The sequence below is a fragment of the Xiphias gladius genome, chromosome 22 (assembly GCF_016859285.1).
Source record: "Xiphias gladius isolate SHS-SW01 ecotype Sanya breed wild chromosome 22, ASM1685928v1, whole genome shotgun sequence".
Taxonomy (NCBI): domain Eukaryota; kingdom Metazoa; phylum Chordata; class Actinopteri; order Istiophoriformes; family Xiphiidae; genus Xiphias; species Xiphias gladius.
The window spans coordinates 17,759,262-17,779,741 of NC_053421.1; the positions used below are offsets into that span (position 1 = coordinate 17,759,262).

The 20,480-nt window shown below is 41.0% G+C and overlaps 3 protein-coding genes and 1 long non-coding RNA gene across 4 annotated transcripts in view; 2 read left to right on the forward strand and 2 right to left on the reverse strand.

Moving 5' to 3' along the window:
- rnf115a (ring finger protein 115a) lies at positions 1-7,485 on the reverse strand. Its single transcript, XM_040116871.1, has 9 exons — positions 7,263-7,485; positions 4,463-4,521; positions 4,124-4,178; positions 3,556-3,839; positions 3,322-3,390; positions 3,155-3,227; positions 2,974-3,067; positions 1,840-1,955; positions 1-990 (listed from the first exon to the last, which is right to left on the reverse strand). The coding sequence occupies exons 1-9, from the start codon at positions 7,413-7,415 to the stop codon at positions 871-873; spliced, it is 1,023 nt and encodes a 340-aa protein (XP_039972805.1). The 5' UTR covers positions 7,416-7,485; the 3' UTR covers positions 1-870.
- polr3c (polymerase (RNA) III (DNA directed) polypeptide C) lies at positions 7,424-13,607 on the forward strand. The gene is made up of 13 exons (XM_040116868.1): positions 7,424-7,555; positions 8,592-8,738; positions 9,267-9,531; positions 10,104-10,414; positions 10,532-10,636; positions 10,992-11,165; positions 11,260-11,311; positions 11,416-11,476; positions 11,649-11,799; positions 12,476-12,577; positions 12,669-12,718; positions 12,862-13,011; positions 13,117-13,607. The coding sequence occupies exons 2-13, from the start codon at positions 8,592-8,594 to the stop codon at positions 13,190-13,192; spliced, it is 1,644 nt and encodes a 547-aa protein (XP_039972802.1). The 5' UTR covers positions 7,424-7,555; the 3' UTR covers positions 13,193-13,607.
- Positions 13,604-20,480, reverse strand: part of itga10 (integrin, alpha 10) — a 27,200-nt gene continuing 20,323 nt past the window's right edge. The window contains exons 10-30 of the mRNA XM_040116866.1: positions 19,951-20,024; positions 19,719-19,863; positions 18,500-18,648; positions 18,198-18,341; positions 17,777-17,983; positions 17,548-17,678; positions 17,103-17,269; positions 16,792-16,934; positions 16,556-16,666; positions 16,361-16,446; positions 16,136-16,277; positions 15,928-16,020; positions 15,738-15,814; positions 15,498-15,587; positions 15,319-15,403; positions 15,075-15,188; positions 14,893-15,000; positions 14,684-14,797; positions 14,492-14,587; positions 14,291-14,404; positions 13,604-13,809 (exon numbers count right to left, since the gene is read on the reverse strand). Coding sequence (XP_039972800.1) covers positions 13,756-13,809; positions 14,291-14,404; positions 14,492-14,587; positions 14,684-14,797; positions 14,893-15,000; positions 15,075-15,188; positions 15,319-15,403; positions 15,498-15,587; positions 15,738-15,814; positions 15,928-16,020; positions 16,136-16,277; positions 16,361-16,446; positions 16,556-16,666; positions 16,792-16,934; positions 17,103-17,269; positions 17,548-17,678; positions 17,777-17,983; positions 18,198-18,341; positions 18,500-18,648; positions 19,719-19,863; positions 19,951-20,024 — 2,444 coding nt within the window. The 3' untranslated portion in view covers positions 13,604-13,755. The remainder of the gene's footprint in view (positions 13,810-14,290; positions 14,405-14,491; positions 14,588-14,683; positions 14,798-14,892; positions 15,001-15,074; positions 15,189-15,318; positions 15,404-15,497; positions 15,588-15,737; positions 15,815-15,927; positions 16,021-16,135; positions 16,278-16,360; positions 16,447-16,555; positions 16,667-16,791; positions 16,935-17,102; positions 17,270-17,547; positions 17,679-17,776; positions 17,984-18,197; positions 18,342-18,499; positions 18,649-19,718; positions 19,864-19,950; positions 20,025-20,480) is intronic.
- On the forward strand, positions 15,269-18,538 carry LOC120783718. Its single transcript, XR_005706369.1, has 3 exons — positions 15,269-18,048; positions 18,167-18,329; positions 18,443-18,538. It is a non-coding gene; the product is annotated as an uncharacterized LOC120783718 (long non-coding RNA).

Genomic DNA, 20,480 nt, shown 5'->3' on the forward strand with positions numbered 1-20,480 from the left:
TTTTTTTTTTTTAATATTTCATTCCCTTATTGGTACAACATTTTGTTTTTTTCAGTTGTAGATGAGTCCCAAAAGGTGTGAGAAATCCCTTGCTTTCATCTGATGTCAAAACCACCATTTGTTGCCATTACACAGCAGCCACTCAACATGATTCCTATAAAATACTCTCGTGTTCTTTATTGGATAGCAGCACTACAGAGGATGGACACAATAACATTAACACCCTTATAATGCAATGCAATGCAATAAAATACCACCAGAATAAATAACCACAGTTCAATCAACATCTTCCTGGCAAAATCTCAACAAAAATTGAACATTATACTTTTCCTAAACATAACATTTATTGCAGGGCTATAGGTGTTCATGTTGTTTGGTCCAGGCTCTGTAGATGCCAAAAGTGAGAGTAACTGCTAATGTATTCCCATATACCATACAGGGCTCAGTTGCAGGTTTCAGCGAATCGTTGGGTGAGTAAAGAGGGAATGGTATATGATATAAAGTCTGGCATTTCCCCACAAGAGTGTATTGCAGCAGTGCATTTCAAGAAAGATGGAAAAGGAGTTTGCTTGAGAAGTGGAAGCTGAGAAGACATGGGCTTGATCATCATCATCAATTTAGGCTGGTTTGTTATTGAGCAAAAAGAGAGATCTAGCAGATCTCAACTGACTGTTAAAACGTCTGTTCGGGTATCTGTGTACATGGTTGTGGAGACAGGCATTGAAATAGAAAATAAAAATACCAAAAAAATCAGACTGAGATGATTATGACTGCAACAGAGATGAACAGAGGAAAGTGAGAAGCGTTTTTGTCTTCTCTGTGTTGCTGGATGTAGGCGGGGAGAACCGAGGGATGAGACAGGTGGGTGTCTCAGAAGGACCATCTCTCTTGTGTGCGAGGGTCCATGGAGAGAGAGGGGGACTCTGATGGGGCCTGGCTGCTGCTGTCTTCTCCGTTCAAACTCTTCCTACACACTGGACATGTATCATGCTGTGTGGCCACAGAACAGAATGTACATAACATTAGCGTTGGGCAGTTTTCTCACAAGAGTTTTAACAAGTGGGCTCCTATTTTCCATGATAATTTGGTTGCATGATCTTCCTGTCTGGTCAGTCAAATAAACCTCGGCGGAGTGGAGCAAGTTTTCATGGGAAAACTAATGCTGCATTTAGTATTAAACAATGTATTGTTGATTTAACTTAATCTGAACACGTCTAATCTATTAGACATTCCTTTAACAGAGGCTATTCTTTGTGTAAGGCTGGCAATATTCTACGTATTTTATGTGTCGACAAATCTCATGAGAGGACCAAAACCAACCATGGATTAATCCAACTAACTAACAAGTTTTTCCTATGTAGCCAAAACCTGACACAGCGTGTTCCTCTATGTCACAGTTCACCATTGTTGTCCAAAAACTATTATGAACACATCAATGAGCCACACTGCTGCACTGGGCGACATGTTCCTTCATTACCATAAACAAAAGAAATGTTTATTTTGAGTTAATCCCACAAACAGTGCATGGCCCTGCTGCTGTAAATACTCAGTAGGGCACTAAATGAATCTGCAACTGAAAATAGTCTCCAACAAATGCACTGTTTACTTCAGTTTGAGTGACGTATGAAAAGTGAGAATATTGCCAGCCTCGCCCTTAAAATTTACACTAATGTTTATTTGCAGGTTACCAGGTAAACCAAGCATGTGTTTAAATTTCCTTTAGGTTAATATTGTCATGAGCACTGTAATTATCTCATATACTGTGCACCACTACATATCATTAAGGATCTAGCTCATGAGTTTATTGCATTAAGTTCTGCCTTCCATGTTGTGACTCACCATTTCCAGCCATGGTACTATACAGTCTGAATGGAAGAAGTGGTTACAAGGTAGCTGTCTGACGGGCTCTCCAACTGCGAAGTCCTCTTTACACACCGGACATTCCATACAGCAGTCTAAAGGTGAAAAGAAAGTCACGCTTGTATGTTTTTTTCATCATTCACTTTATATTGATACTCTTGTGATTTCTAGTGGTAATCGTCAGTCACTTTCTTGAGGAGACATCCATCAAATCATTAGAACCAAAACCTGAATGTAGATCACTACATTTCTTAAGAGGGATTAAAGACCATATAAGGGTACTGAGGATGGTCTGACTAATGACTAAAAACACTGATATAAAAGCCTGAAAAAAGCACACAGACTTTAATTTATCCAAATAAGTCAGCTATCAACAGGCCTGCAAAAGCTAGGCTGCATAACTAACCCCGCAGTTACAGCTCAGTGGTAAATAAGGATAGCATACACAGAAGAGGAAGTGAAGAAGAACAGATCCAAAAGAGGACTTGGAAAAAAAAATATGAAAAACTAAGGAGGTGAAAGACCAGCGAGCAAAAAGACGTCATCTCAAAGTAATTTGTGGAACAAACTGTTGATACTCTCAAGGTTAATGGGCATTTCGCCCCAAACAGACACACTTTCAGAGGCTTCTCTTGGCAGGCTGCTACAGCATATATGGTTCATGCTGTACCTGAATGCTGCACAAACTTCTAAACAAATAAGCATCTATTTACATAATGACAAATGTGGAATTAGACTGGCAGATGAGTTTATTGCTTGGCCCCTTGAAACTATTATTTTTGGAAGTTATGTTAGAGCTCATTATGCTGCAGTGACTCTTTTCTTGACATCGTTGACTGCTTTGTGAATAGAAAGCATACAGCAAAAACAGCTTTAATAGGTAAGACAGCTTTTAATGGTGCAACCCAATTACTACTTTAAAACTAGCCACTCATTATTAAGAACTTACACACAGACTTAGTAATAGTTTTACCAATAGCTCGAGGTGTGTACTTAGCCAATTGTGTAGCTCCAGCCACAAGAAATATTGAAATTTGTAGTGAAGGATGCATGAAAAAAAACGCATGCACAGATATTTTAAAAAAAAAAATTACGAAAACAAAAGTGTCTGACCTGCTTGTTCCTGAGATATATTGACAGTTGGGAGAGAAGAAATCTTTTCTTTCTCTGCTGGAGGAGGTCCTGTGTTTTCCAGCTGACCTAGTAACTACACACATACAAAAACACTTGTTAACCGAAGAGAAATTAAAAAGTGAAACAAAGTTGGTAAGGAGTTACATTAAGTTTAGTTTACCTGTGTTATCACGGCGTCTAACCCTCCCTGTCCCCAGGCATAATCCCCTGGGTTCGAGTGCAGCATCCCCGTCCTGAAAAACATACAGATGACTCAAGTTGATAGAAGTAGCACTAACACTGTGACACTAGCACTAACACTGTAATGCTAGTGTCATGTCATCTTACCACGAGAGCGGAGGTGAGCCAGGGACTCCAGAATTGGCAAAGAGACCAGCAAGAAACTGTTGCACAATCCTAGCACACAGAAAACGAGAAAAAAAACAAAGTTAATTTCATCACCAAAAATAAGAACAGTTAGGGTTGTAAAGCAGTAATAGCACTGACATTATTATAAGTGGGAGTATGTATGGCGGAGAAGAGAGCCAAGGATGGTGAGGAAGAGGGAAGACAGTTACTCACCCCTCCACAGCAGGCGAGCGGTCTGGCCTGCTGCTGCCTCTGGACCGGTATCTCCTCTGGCTGTGCAGGCGAGGGGGGCGGCCTGGTCCCCAGTGCTCCCCAGCTCCTAGCAGACCCCCCATAGGTCCACCTAGGCCTGCTGGGACTGACCCCCCAATTGGTCCCCCTCCCAACCCCCCCAGGTCACTGAGACCTCCCAGGCGTCCTCCAGGAAGCCGGGGTTCTGAGTCTGGGGTGTCACTGTCTGTTGTAAATGGCCGCTCCAGTAACAACAGGTGCCATAGCTACGGGGATGTTGGGATATGACAGGGGAGGAAACCGGTAGAGGTTTGAAGAAAGATAGATTTTCAGACAAGTGGGATTAAGGATGGGAAAGCAGGCAGCACAATGGGAAATTAGAGAAAGCAATAAAAAAACAAGGACAGGGGCCAAAAAGAAAGGTAAAAGAAGAAGAAGGCAGGGACAGAAAAAAGACTAAGTCAATCAAAATACATAAAATGATTGCAGTCAATCCCCTTTGCCCCTCCCCCACCCTGTTTCTGCCAAAATCCCTCTGATCAGGTTGTACCTCTGCAAACTGTGTGGCTGTGTCATCTATCCCGTTAGCACCACCCTCTAGGAGACTGAGGGAAACAGCGCACAAGGGGACAAAAGACACATTATTACCAACGCGCGCTGAATCCTATACACATGTTCAAGTTTAGTGTTAGCCTGGAACAAAGCTGCGAGGTGAGCCTACAAACTTCAACAGCAACTTCAACATGTCGGCTCTTGCAAATAAGCTCAAGAAAACATCTAACAGTCCAGCAGTCTGCTTTTGTTCCACACTAACACTAACAGGCCTTAAGATCTCATGTCGTCCATAGACCTGATGTACAGTAGATAAGTAGAATAATAAGTCTCTTACCTGGAGTCTTCTGTTACTTCCTCTATGAACCCTGAATCACATCTTGGACAGATGTACTCCTGGAAGGAGTCACAACAAAGACTGAGTAACACAACTTAGGAAAAATGCATATTCAAATTTCCTTGAACCCAAGGTGACGTATTCAAATGTCTTGTTTTGTATGACAAACTGTCCAAAACCCGACAATGACATTAAGAAGTGAAAAACAGCAAATTCTCACACTGGAGAAAGGGTACCAAAAAAACATTTGGCATTTCTGCTTTAGAAATGACTTAAACAATAAACTGTAGATTAAAAAGTACTTGCAGATTAACTTTCTGTCATTCAATTATAGGCTGATAAAATAGAATAATAACGGCTCTAATTTAGTAAAATCATTTTGTGGTGATGTGTTACCTTATTATGATTATGTTATGACTTTGTCATCCATATGAATAAATTACAAGAACACTAAAATACAAAGTTGAGGTTTTTGTTTGAGACATATGAAAAGTTTTGTTACATTAAGCATAAGTTTTTTATAAGTATAATCCATACACTGCATTTGCCATATTGTGACATACTGATATCTGGAAAATATTCTTATTCTATCACCCAGCCCTAGAAGAAAATAATTAAATTGTTGTTAAGACAGTTTGCTGACTGTCTTTGTCAACAAAAGAACAATTTGTCATTTTGTCTTTGAGAGAATAATATCAGATTTGTATGATGGCCCGTGTTTTATGAATGTAACCCAGGAGGTAGAGCTGGTCTGCCAACCACACCTAAAGTGTGCAGTGTTTTAGAAACTTCCTCAACGGAATTAGGAAAATAACTCCTGCCACACAGATACAGCTGGATCATATATTGACCGCTCACTATATATATATATATATATATATATATATATATATATATATATATATATATATATATATATATATATATATATCATTTAATATACAGACAGGGTTATGAGAGATTAGATTGATACTTTTGTTTTATATGGTAAAGGAAAAAAATTGATCACAACAATTTCAACCTCTCATATTATATCATATATTTGTATTTTATTCTATTTGGAGCTGACAGAATGCTTTTGAAAACACAATACATATTATTACTTTTCTGAAACTCAAATGACAATTCAAAACCTTCCATTATACCACTTTACAAAACTTCGAGGATCTAAAGCCAGAGTCACAAAGAAAAATGGTTGAGAAGTTCTGCAGTAAGAAAAACCAGCTCATGTCAGTTGTGTGTCATTTGCTCACAGGTTATCCTATCTGTTGTATAAATGGATACATAACTAAGAGATGGTCCTTGGGAAATACTTAAGTAGTGTGAGGTGATAAACTCAGTTGGCTCAGTGAAGACATGCCACAGGACTGAGTGTGCGTGAGACAAGCAGGCCAGTTTAAGGTCAGTGACAGGGCAGGCAGGAATTACCCTCAACCATACCATAAAAATAAAGATTCAGTCTGACGACAAGATAATCTGGTGGTAGATTTAAGTACACAATGACTGCCAGCCACATACACAATGCAATATACACGCAGTGGCCAATTTATTAGGTATATTTTGTCTACCACATTTATATCAGTCATTGTAGACTAAATATATAACCTCTCAGTATTTGGGCAACAACTAACATTTATTTTCCTTTTTGGTTAATCTGCCCATCATTTAATCATTTAATGGATAAATCATTTGGTTGATATAATAATGAAAAAAAATCAAAAGTGCTCATCGCAATCTCCTAAAATACAAGATGACGTCTTCAGATTGCTCGTTTTGTCTGACCATCAGACTAAAACCCAAAGATATTAAGTTTACCAGCAAATCCAGCAAATCGTGAAAACCAGCAAATCCTCACACTTGAAATGGTGGAAATGGAAAAAAATTCTTACATTTAATCTTAAAAAATTAATAAATTATCAAAATTGTAGCTGATTAATTTTCTCACAATTGATTAATCTTTTAATAATTTCAGCTCTAGTCAGTATAACGCAATACAAATGAACATCACACAAACAAAAGCCTACAAAATGACCACATGGTTGAATCAACACCTCTCTAAGACAGTTTCAAGAAACCCACACTATGAAGCTAGGATTTACTGCAGGGCTGTTGTGTTAGACTAAATTAGCTTTAACTAGGTTTGACTCATAAACTGGCAAGTGATTGGAAATAGTAAACTCTCACAACTGTCTAGGATGTAGAAATGAATTTAAAGCATCCAGGATTTAATAAAAATCTGGGAAGATATAGGTCATGTCCGCGTCTTAACATTATATTACTAACACTTTTGACTTGAAAACTGAAACTAAACATAATTATCTTCCTGAAAATCCCCGAACTTCTCTTGTCAAGAGTGAGCTTTGCCAAAAACAAAATCTGAAAACGAAAATAGCCCAATATCAAACAACTGATAATACCAGTTATATGTAGAATAAAAGGACATGGTAGTAACACAGACCTTCTTTCACTCAGCTGTTTGTGTTGTTTTGTGCAAAACACAAAAACCACTAGCTGATGTCAAGTGTCCGGTGTTCTGACACAACTGTCTTAAACATGTAATCTAATAAAATCTGTCGATATTTGCTTTGATGTCTGATTTTTTACTAAGACATCTGCAAATGTCACGAGTTTATTTAGTGAGTTAACAACAACAAACGCCGCTAACTGCTAACAGGCTAGCTAGTGTTTAGCTGTAGCAACCAAGCGACACAAACGGTATTTCGGGCAAAGGCTGACTTGTCAACCGCACGTATTATAAAAGACAGTGTGATAGATAAAGAAAGTAAAATGTCTGCCTTACCGGGAGTTTGGGGTTTACTTCTCCTTTACAACAGTGACAGAAAAACCGATGCGGGGGAACAGCCGCAGCCTCCGCCATCTTCCCCAGACCAGCACAAACACTGACGTCGGTCCTCCACAAACAGAGGACAGCTGTCCGCCTCCAGCCCGGCATGCACCGCGCCTCTGTCGGGCAAACCCGAGCGATAGGAGCCGGGGAGCGGAAGTGTTCGTGTATTGACAACGAGAAGGCACATGTGTGCAGGCTTCAGTCTGTGGGATGCTTAAAAACGAGGATTGCCTCCGTCCAGAAAGGTTGGTTTAAAAAAAAAAAAAAAAAAAGCTATGCAGCAGACGTTACGGACGTTTCGTCCAGTTGTATTAGCCGTTAGCTAGTGTGCAAAACGTTTGGCCTGTCTGTTCATTTGTTGATAAGCGACGGTAAAAATTCTATTGTGTGTAGCCTTCTGTTTATACTGTCATTTCATGTATGACAAGCACTGACATTTACATAACTACACCGCCAAGATCACGTTTCTCAACAATGTTCTTTTACACTCGGTGCTGTGCAAAGGTTTTAGGTACTAAAAGTAAAGTGACAGCGCTTTCTGAAATAGTGCCATGAATAGTAACTTCATTAAAAAAAATGCATTAAAAAAAACCCTAAAATTACTTTTTGCCTTTAAAAAAGCTCCAGTTCTCCTAGGTATACTTGTGCTCAGTTTTTCGAGGTACATGTCACGTAGCTTGTTCCAAGCATCTTGGAGAAGTTGCCAAAACCTCGGCTTAAAACCTTTGCGTTGTGCTGCATATCTCGCTGGGCACCAGGCAGTTCCAGTCTCTGGCAGTGCGGTTCAAGTTTCTTAGCCCGAACAAGTCTCTTAACCATGGCCGATGCTGTAAAGGAGTACTCCAGTGACTCTGTATTGCACTTCCATAAATTTTAACAAAAGAAATGTCAAAATCAAAACAGCAGAGGGCAAGATTATTTCACATTTTTAAATATATGAACATAGTAACCACTTTTTTTTCAAACAGCAACGGTAGCCCTCCTCCAACATAATAAAAATAAATACATTTTACAAATGGTGTAAAAGGCATCTCTTTCTTTTTAAGCTCTCCGGTCCTAACGATGCTTTTAAATGGAGCTTTATTAAATTCCGGTGTCAGAAAAAGGTCAACCTGAGCCAACAGAATAAACTGCATATTAAAAGCACATAGGCAATGTTATATTGATTGTTGTGTTGATACAGACGCTTAATGTAGGTTTGAAAACTTGAAGTGAGCCTAGACATGAGCCCTTTAATCAGTTGTGTGTTCCTGTGTGTTTGTCTTTTTGTCTGTTTGCAAGATGACTGCCCAGGAGGTGCGTCTGTGTGGTCTCCTGCTGCGGGAGCACTTTGGTGAAGTGGTGGAGAAAGTGGGAACACACCTGCTCAGAAGTGGAGCACAGAACTTAAGAACCATCATTCATGAGACTGGCATCTCATTGGACCTGGTACAACTCCTATCTCTAGGCTTTTACCATCTTTACCTCACACCACGGAGATATTATTGTACATTTTATATATAGTATTATATACACTGTTTAGCAGTTCAACCTTTGAGGTTATGTTGGTGAACCCATTCTACATGTTATATGCAGTATATTTACAGGCACTGTAGTTACCTGATTATTCTGCAGCAGTAGTTGTTCTTTGAAACATCCGTTCGCATGCAAAACGGGATATCTTTTTACATGACCGGTCAGTTACTGCTCCAGAGACCTGTATACATGGTCGTGTATTGCCTTAGCTAAGGTAGAAGTCAGATTCTTTTAGTACAGGAAAATATGATTACTGACAAAAGTGTTGTTTTAATGGGATTATTGGCGCAATATGAGTAGCACAATAAATAGGAATACATTATGTCCAATATACAAATGCATTTTCTGCCTTAATTTGATTAGCGATCTGGTTTTGTGTGCTTGTAAAGAGAGTCATGATGGAAAAAACCTTAACCCCGGCCTTTTTCTGTCTCAATGCAGGTAAAGAAGTCTCTGTGTGTGCTCGTGCAGCATGGGGCCTGTGTGTTCAGCTCAGGTCGTAAAGGACCTGGCAGTCCCACAGAGTATCAGAGCAGCTGTAATCGGATTCTGAGAATTCTGCGTTACCCACGTTACATCTACACCGCCAAAACCCTGTACGGTGACACCGGAGAGCTAATCACCGAGGAGTTACTGCAGAGAGGTCACATGAACATGAGCACCATTGTGAAGACAGTCGCCGACCGCCTCACACAGAACATGGAGGGTCAGTATCTCGGCGTCTGTATCCACCGAAGACTGTAGAAAAACATGGATGTCAACAAGAGTTTTCTGATGGAACGTTTTGAAGCCTGAATTTGGGTTTACCACTCATGATAGTTACTCGAGCCAGAAAATCCAAATTTGGTCAAAAGGCTGGAAAGTCTGAGTGGGAATGAGGCAGAACAAGTAATTGACAACCGCCATGGATGATTGCAATAGGCCATGACACCTGTCAATCAACAAAACAAGTTTGCAAAAATGCAGTTTCCTTCAAATTTTAAAATCTAGAACAAAGGTCTTCCAAATCACCCATGTTAGGAGTGATTTTGAATTTTGAAATTTGAATATGTAAAAACTGAAACAATTTTTGTAGCATTTTTCCCATGAAATCTTTAGAATTGGAGTTTACTTAGAGCTAGCAACTGTAGTTAAAACGCATTTTTGTACTGGTTTCACCACTAAGTTGCAGTGTTAAATACGATGAATTGGTGGTTTTACATGGGATTTGTCTAGAATGTAATAATGGAAAGTCGTTTCACACTGTTTTTCTTTTCTCTGTGTTTCCTGTCGTTGTAGAGGGACGCAGCATGGATTACAGTGAAGTGTCTTCTGCGTTCTCCAAACTGGTGGAGACTCATTTTCTTCAGCGCTGCCCTCCACCAGCGGGAGCAGGAACAACAGACAGCACTACTCCTGCTACTCCAGCGACCCCTGCTACCCCCGCTACTCCTGCTGCCCCTGTTAGCACCACTCTGCCCACTCCAGAGAGCTTCCCCGACTGCTACAAGGTACCACATGTGACTCTCATTGGGCGAGGCAAACGCCAACTCTCCAGTGAGGATGGAGAGGACCAAAGGAATGCAAAGAAGGCTAAGTTAGATCCAGAGGTGAGTGTTTTGACCTTAAGTTAACACATTTGCTCTCCTTTTTTTTTTTTTTTTTAATTCTCCTCATTGTCTTTCCCCTCTCTTGTGTCTTAAACATTGCATATCCCTTTTGTTCAGACACATGGTGATGAGGGGATCTACTGGCAGGTGAATTTTGAGAGGTTCCACCTCCACTTCAGAGACCAGGCCATCATCAGTGCCGTAGCCAACAAACTGGACCAGGTCAGGTTTACACATGGAGGCTTGAAGTAAATTTTTAAGAACTACTTTTAAAAGTTTGACCTATGTTCACCTGCCTTTAAGAAGTAGTTAGCATAATACCATGAACACATGCACAATTTAAGATTTATTAACATCAGAACAGAATTTTATTGATGAGGTATATAATGTGGAAAGAAGAACAGATGTTTCAACGATCAGTTTAGTTTTAAAACAGTAGAGAAAATGTCGTGGTCAATACAGCTATATCTAAATACCAAGCTTGCCTCTTTTCTATGCAAGGTTAAATTACTGTTATGATTGTTTGTCAATACAACGATTTATCATCTTTCTAACTCTTTTCGCTTTTACAACTCAGACCAGCAGTGAGATAGTGAGGACAATGCTGAGGATGAGTGAGGTGACGACCTCGCCCACAGCCAGCTGCACAAAGCCCCTCTCGGCCAACGAGATCTTCAGGTCGCTCCCAAGCAGCTACAACATCCCCAGACCCATCTTAGACCAGTACCTCACACTGCTGGTGGATGACCCGGTATGACCCCCAGCAAGGCACGTTACATTTTTAATTCTTCATTTTTTTTCCACAAGAAATTCTTTTAGATCCATTTGTCCTTTTCATTTCCCAGATGGAGTTTGTGGGGAAGGCTGGTGAAAGTGGAGGAGGGATGTATGTTGTCAGTATCCTTTTTATTTAAGCACGTTTTCAAGAGTCGTCACACTGGTTTGTACCATTTAATTCATGAAACACATGGTGTGGATGCTTTCCTTAGCTCATCTCTCAGATCTGCACAGAGCACTAGCCAATCTGGCACGAGCCACACTTGAGTCTGTAGTTCAGGAGAGGTAAGTGTGTGTGTGTGTGTGCGTGCGTGCGTGCGTGCGTGCGTGCGTGCGTGCGTGCGTGCGTGCGTGCGTGCGTGTGTGCGCGTGTGTGTGTGTGTGTGTTTTAATTGTGTATACATGTGATTACTCCATCAAAAACTCTTTAATTTCTTCACTTTTAATCTGTCATCAGATTCGGCTCCCGGTCAGCACGCATTTTCCGCCTGTTGCTAAGGAAACGTCATCTGGAGCAGAAGCAGGTGGAAGATTTTGCCATGATTCCAGCCAAGGAGGCTAAAGACATGCTCTACACGCTGCTTTCACAGAACCTGGTCCAGCTACAGGTACGTGCTTGCCATGTGAAGATGCTTTCACAGTTCCCTCTTTGCATTTAATTGTTCTTACTAAGCTGTTACCCAACTCAGACTCTGATTCGGCAGTTTGATATGAGAGAGGATGATCGTTTTGGGATTGTTTCCAAAGCGTACTATAGGTTTTGGATTGATGAAGGTTTTTAACCTTCATTCCCACATGAACTTGAACACAACATGGAAAAGATGCCAAAACTGTCCTCGTTCTTAACTGCTGCCACACACGATTTGTAACTTTGGCAAAAATAAAAATACTGATCACTGTGATGGCTTTAGATATGAGAGGCAAGTTTCAAATCTCTTCAAGACAATTTTCTTGGTGTATTAACATGAGTGACTGCCTGGAGAGAAGGAGTAATCCAAAAAATATCTGATCCAAAAACCTGCTCTGAAAATTATTTGGCACACATCTTTAAGAAGGCACTAAGTGAATGAGATATTTTTAAAACCAGACTTATGAAACACCGTAGCCTAATCTTTGATTAGTGATTGTTCTGTGAAAAATAATGCAGGGAGAATTTAATAAATGTGACCATCTGGCTATTTCACTGACCGCCTGATGCTTGATGATCTGAGTCATCAAATTAAAGGCAGAAGCAACTACCTACACATCCTCTCTGAACAACTGTTATATTTTTTAATTCTTCAGGAAATCCCAAAGACTCCTGACTATGCTCCCTCTCGTACCTTTTATCTTTACACCGTCAACCAACTCCCAACTGCAAGAATGCTGCTGCAGAACTGCTACAAGGTAAAACAATGGACACAAGTTATTCTGCTCTGTTCTTTCAGGTTTCCGCCTTTAATGATTTCTTGTTTGTGTTGTACATTTCTCTGTGCAGACAGTGGCCAACCTCATAGACAGACGCCTGTTTGAGACCAAAGAGAGCAAGTGAGTGTCTCATTAATAATTCTGTCCTCTTGTTTTCTGTGTTTCATGTGAAATTCTGTGGCTTGCAAAGGTTTTACAAGTTGTATGGCTCACACACTGAGCAACAGAGGAATGGGCTGATTGCTTTTATGTTTGATTGACAGGCGTCTGCTCGAGAAATCCCAGCGAATCGAGGCCATCCTGGCATCTCTGCAGGCCAGCGGGGCCGAGCCTGAACAGCTGACAGAGGTGGAGGAGATGATCACTGCTCCCGAAAAGCAACAGCTGGAGGCATTACGGCTTCATATCAACAAGTATGAACACAAAACAAAACTACAGTTCCCTCCCATACAGATGTTGGTCACCTCTTTGGTCTGGCGGTGTTACTATTCTCACTATTTTCCTTTTTTTCCTTCCAGGTTAGATTCAGCAGAGAACCAGGTAGATGAAACCATCTTTCTTCTAGAGTCCTACATTGACTCCACTGCCAGTTGAGTCAGATGTATGAGCATTACAACTCACCCATAGTGCTTATGAAAATTCTGCTGTTACTTTTTGTGTGTGAATGCTGTCAAGTAGGAATTTTTTTTGTTGTTTTTTTTAATAGTTATAGGAGTGGAATGAAATCTAAACAGATTGCTTTTTGCTTGTTTTTATTGCTTGCATCAGCAAATGAATAAACTGAGAGCAAAAATACTTTAACACTTTTAATTTCATTAAAAAACAAACAAAGCAGAAACATAGGACAAAGTGATTGCTTGAAATGTAAAAACCATGAAGATGTCTGTATATTAAATAGAAGTATTGTGGTTTAATACAATTTGGTTTTCCTTAAAATTAGAAAAAGATTATTTACACAAGTGCTCCCGACCCTTGAATTAGTGGGTAGTGCATTTCTGTTTGACCCTCGTGATGCTCATTTTGGTCCTGAACGTCCCTGATGCATCTGTGTCGTGAGTCCAATCCCAGGACTATCTGTGTGTCTGGTGGGAGGTGGACTCGGCTCACGTGGTAGTTGTCATGGCAAATGACTGTTGTCGTAGCAGCAAAAGTTGGGCTCAGTCCTCATGGTTCTCATCCTCTCCTCTGTGTTTGCGTGTGAAGAACCCCATCTGACAAGAAGTGAGATAAAGATAATTGATATTCTGTCACACATTCTGGTGTTTTTCTTTTTAACATAAATTTGGATAAAATTAAATTTAGATTATAGTCGGCACCAATGAAATACTCGCTAAGTACATGCCAATAGGTACAATGGAAGAAGTACAGGGAATAAGGGGGTAACAAATTTGTATTTAGGGGTTACCTGTATAACTTTAGTACTTTTAAATTGCCCAGTACATGCTAAACACTTTATTGATAATAAGAACTCTTTATTTAAAAAAATTGTAAAAGTTAATTTCTCTAAATATTTTTATGTTACACCTTAATTCCCTGACCTCTTGTCTTTTTCTCCTGTACTTAAATGTTGGTCCCAGGATAGATACCCGAGAAATATTTAATGATCCCCCACATAAACTGAATAATAACACTGTAATTTGCTGTAATCTAAAGTGTCACCAAAATTTGAAGTGAAATGTAACATGAAAATACCTTCCACAGTACGAAAATGATAAGGGCCAGTAGCAGCAAACCTCCAACGATGCTGCCAATCAGAATCCAGAGCGAGATGGGAATAGCTCGGCCCTTTAGCACTTCCAGTACAGTCTAGAGGAAAACAGATGAAGGGATAGATAAGAGAAACTAAATGCTATTCTCATTCTGCCAGTAAAAATCCCTCTATAGTCTTCTTACCTCCCTCCAGAGTGTTCCTGTGTCCAGAGTGATAAGGATAGTTTCCTGAGCTGCTAGGCGATAGGCACCTACTATCCTCACTGACTTATATTTGGCCTACAGCAAGAGACACAGTGGTGATGACCAGTGTTTGTATCATAGGATAGAAGAACTGGGCTGAAATGAACATCTGTGTGTCTGTGTTCATCTTACCTTTCTGAAAAAGTCATCATGGACTCTGCGGCTGACGCGAATGACTGCAGCCTGCCCTCTCAGAAGTTGCTGGACTTCACACACAACCTCTGTGCACCATGACCTGCTACAATTCTAGACATACAGATATAATTACAGAAAAAAGCATATTAACATGTATGCTGATGCTGCACACTGTTCAGTGGCTGCTGTGCTGCCAGGGGCCTCACCAGTATGTCATTCTGCATCATGTCTTCGGGATGAAGGGGGCGTACATCTCTCTGTCTGGCTTTCAGTTGGGCCAGATCACTCAGTACGCTGCAGTTCACTCCTGTAGCCTATGGGGCAATTTAAATATGTCAGATACGATCTAAAAGAGAGATACAAACGCTAGCACATAAGCACTACTCACATTGTATGAGAAGACTTCAGTGACAGTCATGAAGACTCTGTCTCCTGCAGCCACAGAGGGAAGATGCAGCCTCAACTCCAAATTACTCACAGAGTAACATCCGAGGTTCTGGAGCTACAAACAAAAAACAAATAACGCTCTGACTTTCCCTCGTCTTGTTTTTTTTTTTTTTTTTAATGGTAGCTTCAAAAAACCTGAAGCCAGGGGTTGAATTAAAATTTTTCAACTAGCAAGTGAGACATACCCTGAGGTGTGTGTAGAACTCTGGTCCAATTGCCTCCGACACTGTACGAGTGGGATGAACCTCATATCGGTTCAAATTAGACTCACTGCACAGAAAACAGAAGGAAAAAAAAGCACGTAAATACTCAGACACATAAAAACAAAGGGAAACTCAAATATTTTAATGCTGTGCACACGTACCTGCTAACAAACAGGTCTGGTTCATACTGAACAAAACTCTGCAGGTGAACACTGTTGTCCTCCAAAGTATGCTCTCGCTCCACACTGTCACTGTAAAAGAGCCAGATAGTTACATAAACTGTGTGGCCTTTAAAAGAAGACAAAACATTATCACTGTCTTGTGGCAATGTTTATTGAAATCTTCAGAATCTCTAAACTGTGTGCATGAAGTACCCAGAACCTGCTGTTTTAGTGAGCTACCTGGCAGCATTGAGCTTCATCTGGACTCGACTGTGCAGAGATGTGCAACTGAACTCAAACTCCAACATGAAGTTAACCTGCAAACAAAGAGGGGAACAGGCAGCTCGAGATACACTTTTCACCTGGAGTAAGTGAAGTATGAGTGGGCTCAGGCGAGAGTGATGGAGCTATTTCCTGGGCATGGACGTACCTTTGACTGGGAGCGAAATACTGGATAGCTGACATTACACGAGTGGCTGTTAGCGCCAAGCGCTGTACACTCAATCTTAAAGTGGGCATCTTCCTACAATAAACGAGAGAAGAAGAAAGAGAGGTTGTGTTTGGTAACACGTAGATAAATGCATATGGTCAGTTACACGTGGTGCTGCATGTGTTAGCGGTGTGTGAGTGTTGTCTACCCGAATGCTGAGGCTGGAGAAGTGCAGGTTGCGTGAATAATGCAGCGTCAGGCTGGTGTTGTAGGCGTTTTCCAGTCTGTTCTGGAGCTGCACCTCCACCGCCAGACGCCTACGAGGGCTGCGAATCACATAAGGCTTCTGTCTGTGGAGGAAACACAATGAGAGCTCCCTGAAACCTAACAACTGAGAAGACATAGAAAACAGAGGAATTTCTCAAATCTGTACCTTGTCCCAGAGATGTCCATATGAGCCTGCAGCACCAGATCTGTGGTACACACATCATCCTCACCACAGTCTTTAAAGAACGGGATCTAGAGAGGTACAAGTTGAGAGCTTAGCTTGTTTAGAGGAGAAAAGAGGAAGGGAATGGGATCCAATAAGAAATCTAGTAATGCTAACAGGCACCATTGTGCCACTCACAGATTTCTTGACAGTGGTTGGCCAGCCTTCATCCAATACCGGACCACTCTCAGTGTTGTTGATCTTAAACCGCAGTGAGAAGCTGATTGGACGGATGTAATCTGCTGTGTCCTATGTCGACAGAAACAAATGCTAGGGTTAACAACGGGTCACAAGTGTCACTCTGTCTGTCCTGATGCGTGTGTATGAAAGATGGAAAGTATTTTAATGTGGCTGGTGCGTGTACAGACACTCACATAGACATGGAAGGGCAGTTTGTAGCAGAGAGTTTGTCCTGTTTGAACTTGGACTGCCAGCTGGGTTTGTCTGTGAGAGCTGTCGTCAAACAGGGCCCGTGCAGACAACTTCCTGTCATCCAACATCGCTGACAACCAAAGATCTGAGGAGTGAGCAGGTAATTGAGACAGATGGTGAGTGCTGGAAAATTCCCGTTTTAATAATGAGTTGTGTGCCTGGCCAATTTACAACACTTATATTTCTTGTTATAAGGATTAGACAGTGCAAGCCTGTTAATGTTGGGTTTATGAAAAAATATATAGGGTTATACCAAAGCTGTTGCTGTGTGGTCCAGGGGAGCGGGAGATAGCTGTGAAGCAGGCAGTGGCATTCAGACAGGCTGATTCTCTGCCACCCCTCTGGCAGGTCTTCTGAATGACGTTGATGGAGTGCGGCTGGAAGGACAGACTCACATTGATCTGGACTATGCTTCGAGAGCTGCGGACAGGAGGGACAGTCATTGAAAAAACAGAATCCAATTTTTTAGCTAGAGGGTATTTATTTAGCCAATAGATGATTTAGATCTACGTATAAAATTAAATATTGTTCTTTTGTATTGTTCATTCTTTTAAAAGTGAAAGCTAGCGGGCTATAGGTGGTACATTAAATGTATTGTCTGGATTCATTATCTCCCAGTGTTTGCAGCTGAAAATAAAATCTGTACTGGCAAGGACTTTCCCTTCCTTCTGTGCCTTTCCTCCTCTGTGACTACCCACCTGAGCATTACAGCACTGCCCTGTGCTCCTACTGCCAAGTCTATTAGCTCATCTCCATCCAAGTCCAACCGAGCACTCACGCTGCGGCCAAAATACTGCAGGGAGGGGGAAATCGATGACCCCGGAATACGCTGTGAGGACAGGAGAGGCAGAGTGAAAAACAGAAATTAGTTTGACTGACTTCTGAAATGCACCAGCGAGTTTGTAGTTGTAGGGAACTGGCAAGTACCTGTTTATAACTGTGGTTGATGTAAATACCATCTCCATGGTAGACATAGATGGCCCCCCTGTGTTCATCCTCTAACGGGGCTCCCACCAGCAGGTCGGTGAAGCCATCATGGTTGAGATCAGGAGCGGCTGCTAGTGCATAACCAAACCTGGCATCCTGGGACTTTTCCTCTGACTTCAGAGTACCATTAGATACAAACACCTCCTCCTGAAAGACAAGAAAGTGGAGGGAAGAAAAGGTGGAGGAGTTGGCGGTAACAGGATCCATTGCAGGTGATAAAAAAATTGATGTTTTTATTGTCAGTCTTTTGAGAAAATTGTAATGGAAACCTAATAAGAATTTGATCAATTTTGTGGATTCTCATAGTGATTTGCATAATTATCCTTACAGAGAAGAGCGATCAGTGTCACTGCTGTCTTACCCCACTGAGCGTGTAGATGTACACTCTACCAGCCTCCTTGTTTCCTGAGCCAAGGTACATTGGAGCAGCAACAAGAAGGACATCAGTGATGCCATCCTTGTCGATATCCAGCCCACACACCTCACTGCCATAGTAAGAGCCAATCTACAGAGAGAAACATGTTATTTCAGCTTACTGCCAGTAGGTGGAGTCCTTGTTTTAATCTCTGACAAATGACATTCCTGTTGTTTTCTGCTAAAATACAGATGAACAAAAAAAAGTGATTGAAACGAATGAAGAGAGACCAAATAGGAGAACTTTACCTGTTCTCCGTTGAGGGCCTGTACGATGTTGACATCTCCCTCATTACTGAGTTCAAACAGGATGACTTTGCCTTTGTGTTTGAACCGAGGAGCCCCAGCTACATTGAGCCTCCTCCAGTCACCAACTATCACAGATGACACCGTGTAACCTGAAAGAAGGTTCACATACACATCATCATACACTGCTGCTCAATCTTTGGCTGTTTTTGACCATTTTTACAATTTTTTCTTTCATTTTTACCGTTTCATTTCACTCAAATATGGCATAAAATAATTTTCAAAGAAACTTGCTTCATATATCTAATATATCACATCTTGTTGTTTTTATTTTCTGTCGATGTTTTTATAATGTTATGTTTTCATGCAGTCTAAAATGTAGTCTCTGACTTAAAAATCCCTCTGGAGTGGTGTGTTTACATGCACGTGGAAAGCTCTGACATTTTGTGACTTGAGAGTGGGCTGGAGAACAGGAGTGCATTCGCAAATTATGTTTTCAGAAAATTACACTGAAAGACAAACATTATGCAAACAAGGATGTTTTGAAAAGGATCATGTGTATCTTGAAGCTAATTGCAAAAAAACAGAAGTTTCTGTTTTGCGGACAGCTAAAGCTGGATCACTGTAGCCCCCGACACTCGGGAGCCCTAGAAAGCCCCAGTTTAACTGTTTGGCAGTTATTTTGTGGTAATTTGATCAACTACAGTTTGGGACAGTGGTCAAAGTTTAGTTTTACTACTTGTAATTTTCAGCTGATATTAGGCCCACTTTTTACATTTTTTTTAAATACATTGTCATTCAATCAATCTAACTAACTTGTGGGCAATGGGGAGCAGTGTGTTAGAATTGGGACCCAAAGCTCATTTTTGCCCTGGAGCCCCCTTACAGGTTAGCCTGGTTCCAGTTGTCTGAATCACCACCCACATCTTTGATTTGCTAAGTAATGCATATAGAATGAGGAGAAGTGGGAAAAATAGTAGAATATATATATTGTAATATTTAAATCTAAGTGAAATAATAAAATAAAGTGAAACAAAATGGCAACTCAATCTGATTATCAGGCTACTTTAAGGTTAATTCACCCCTGCAGCCGGCAAGTCTCTCATGTTGTTGCTTCCCAACAACACATGAATGCACCACCCTAAAGGGCAGACTATTCAAATTACTCCATACAACAACACAATAATCTGTGATAGTAATGCACTAACACATTAGTTCATACCTAAATAAGCAGCATGATTTTTGAGCTCCAGTGGAAACTCGCTCTCAAAAGCCTCTCTGGGCGGCACGATGCGTCCATTGGTCCCCTCCTTTAACACTCCACCATCCCAATCATAGGCACCAACCATCCCAAACAAAATGCCATCCTGAAGAAAAGAGCATAACATGAATGAGAAACACAGCGGAAACACATTCACTTCTCACACAGATGAAAAGCTATAGGCTGGACTTACATCCAGTTTGTGTGTGGAGAAGCCGATCTGAGACATCTCCATGTGGAACGAGCTCTCGTTGTAGCCTAGTGTGCCTGCAGGTGGACAGAGACAACAAATAAGGGCTCTCCATCGTCATGTTTCTTTACACATCTCCTCCCTTCCTTCCTCTACCTCTCAGCGTCTGATCTAGGTGGAATCATTAACACCCTAACTCTCCTTGAAGACCACAGGTGGCAGACGTGCCTCGCCCTTTCCTTTCCTCCTGTCCTTTCCTCTCTGATTTCCTTAAACATTTAAGGGAGGCATCACCTTTCATCAACATTCCTCTCATGTTCCCGCAACTATTGTGATAGGCATACACTCCCTCTACTTTCTTTTCCTCTTCTTGCTTTTTCTGCAGGACTGCTGTCTATTTTTTTTTCACATTTTTCCCTCTCTTCCACTTTTCACAGTGATCCCTTTCCACGTCTCCTGACTCACATTCTTGTGCTTTAGTTTCCCTCTTATTTCTCAGACATTACCACATTACTTCCAGGTTTTGTTTCCTA

Bases quoted from the DNA above. Each gene is read 5' to 3' on its own strand.
- rnf115a (XM_040116871.1), bottom strand. From the start codon at position 7,415: ATGCCGGGCTGGAGGCGGACAGCTGTCCTCTGTTTGTGGAGGACCGAC. The intron at 3,228-3,321 runs GTAAGATGACAT...TATGTTTTTCAG, and splicing joins GGCTCACCTCCGCTCTCGTG to GACGGGGATGCTGCACTCGA. The intron at 991-1,839 runs GTGAGTCACAAC...GTGGCCACACAG, and splicing joins TAGTACCATGGCTGGAAATG to CATGATACATGTCCAGTGTG.
- polr3c (XM_040116868.1), top strand. From the start codon at position 8,592: ATGACTGCCCAGGAGGTGCGTCTGTGTGGTCTCCTGCTGCGGGAGCAC. The intron at 11,800-12,475 runs GTACGTGCTTGC...TTAATTCTTCAG, and splicing joins AGAACCTGGTCCAGCTACAG to GAAATCCCAAAGACTCCTGA. The intron at 13,012-13,116 runs GTATGAACACAA...TTTTCCTTCCAG, and splicing joins TTACGGCTTCATATCAACAA to GTTAGATTCAGCAGAGAACC.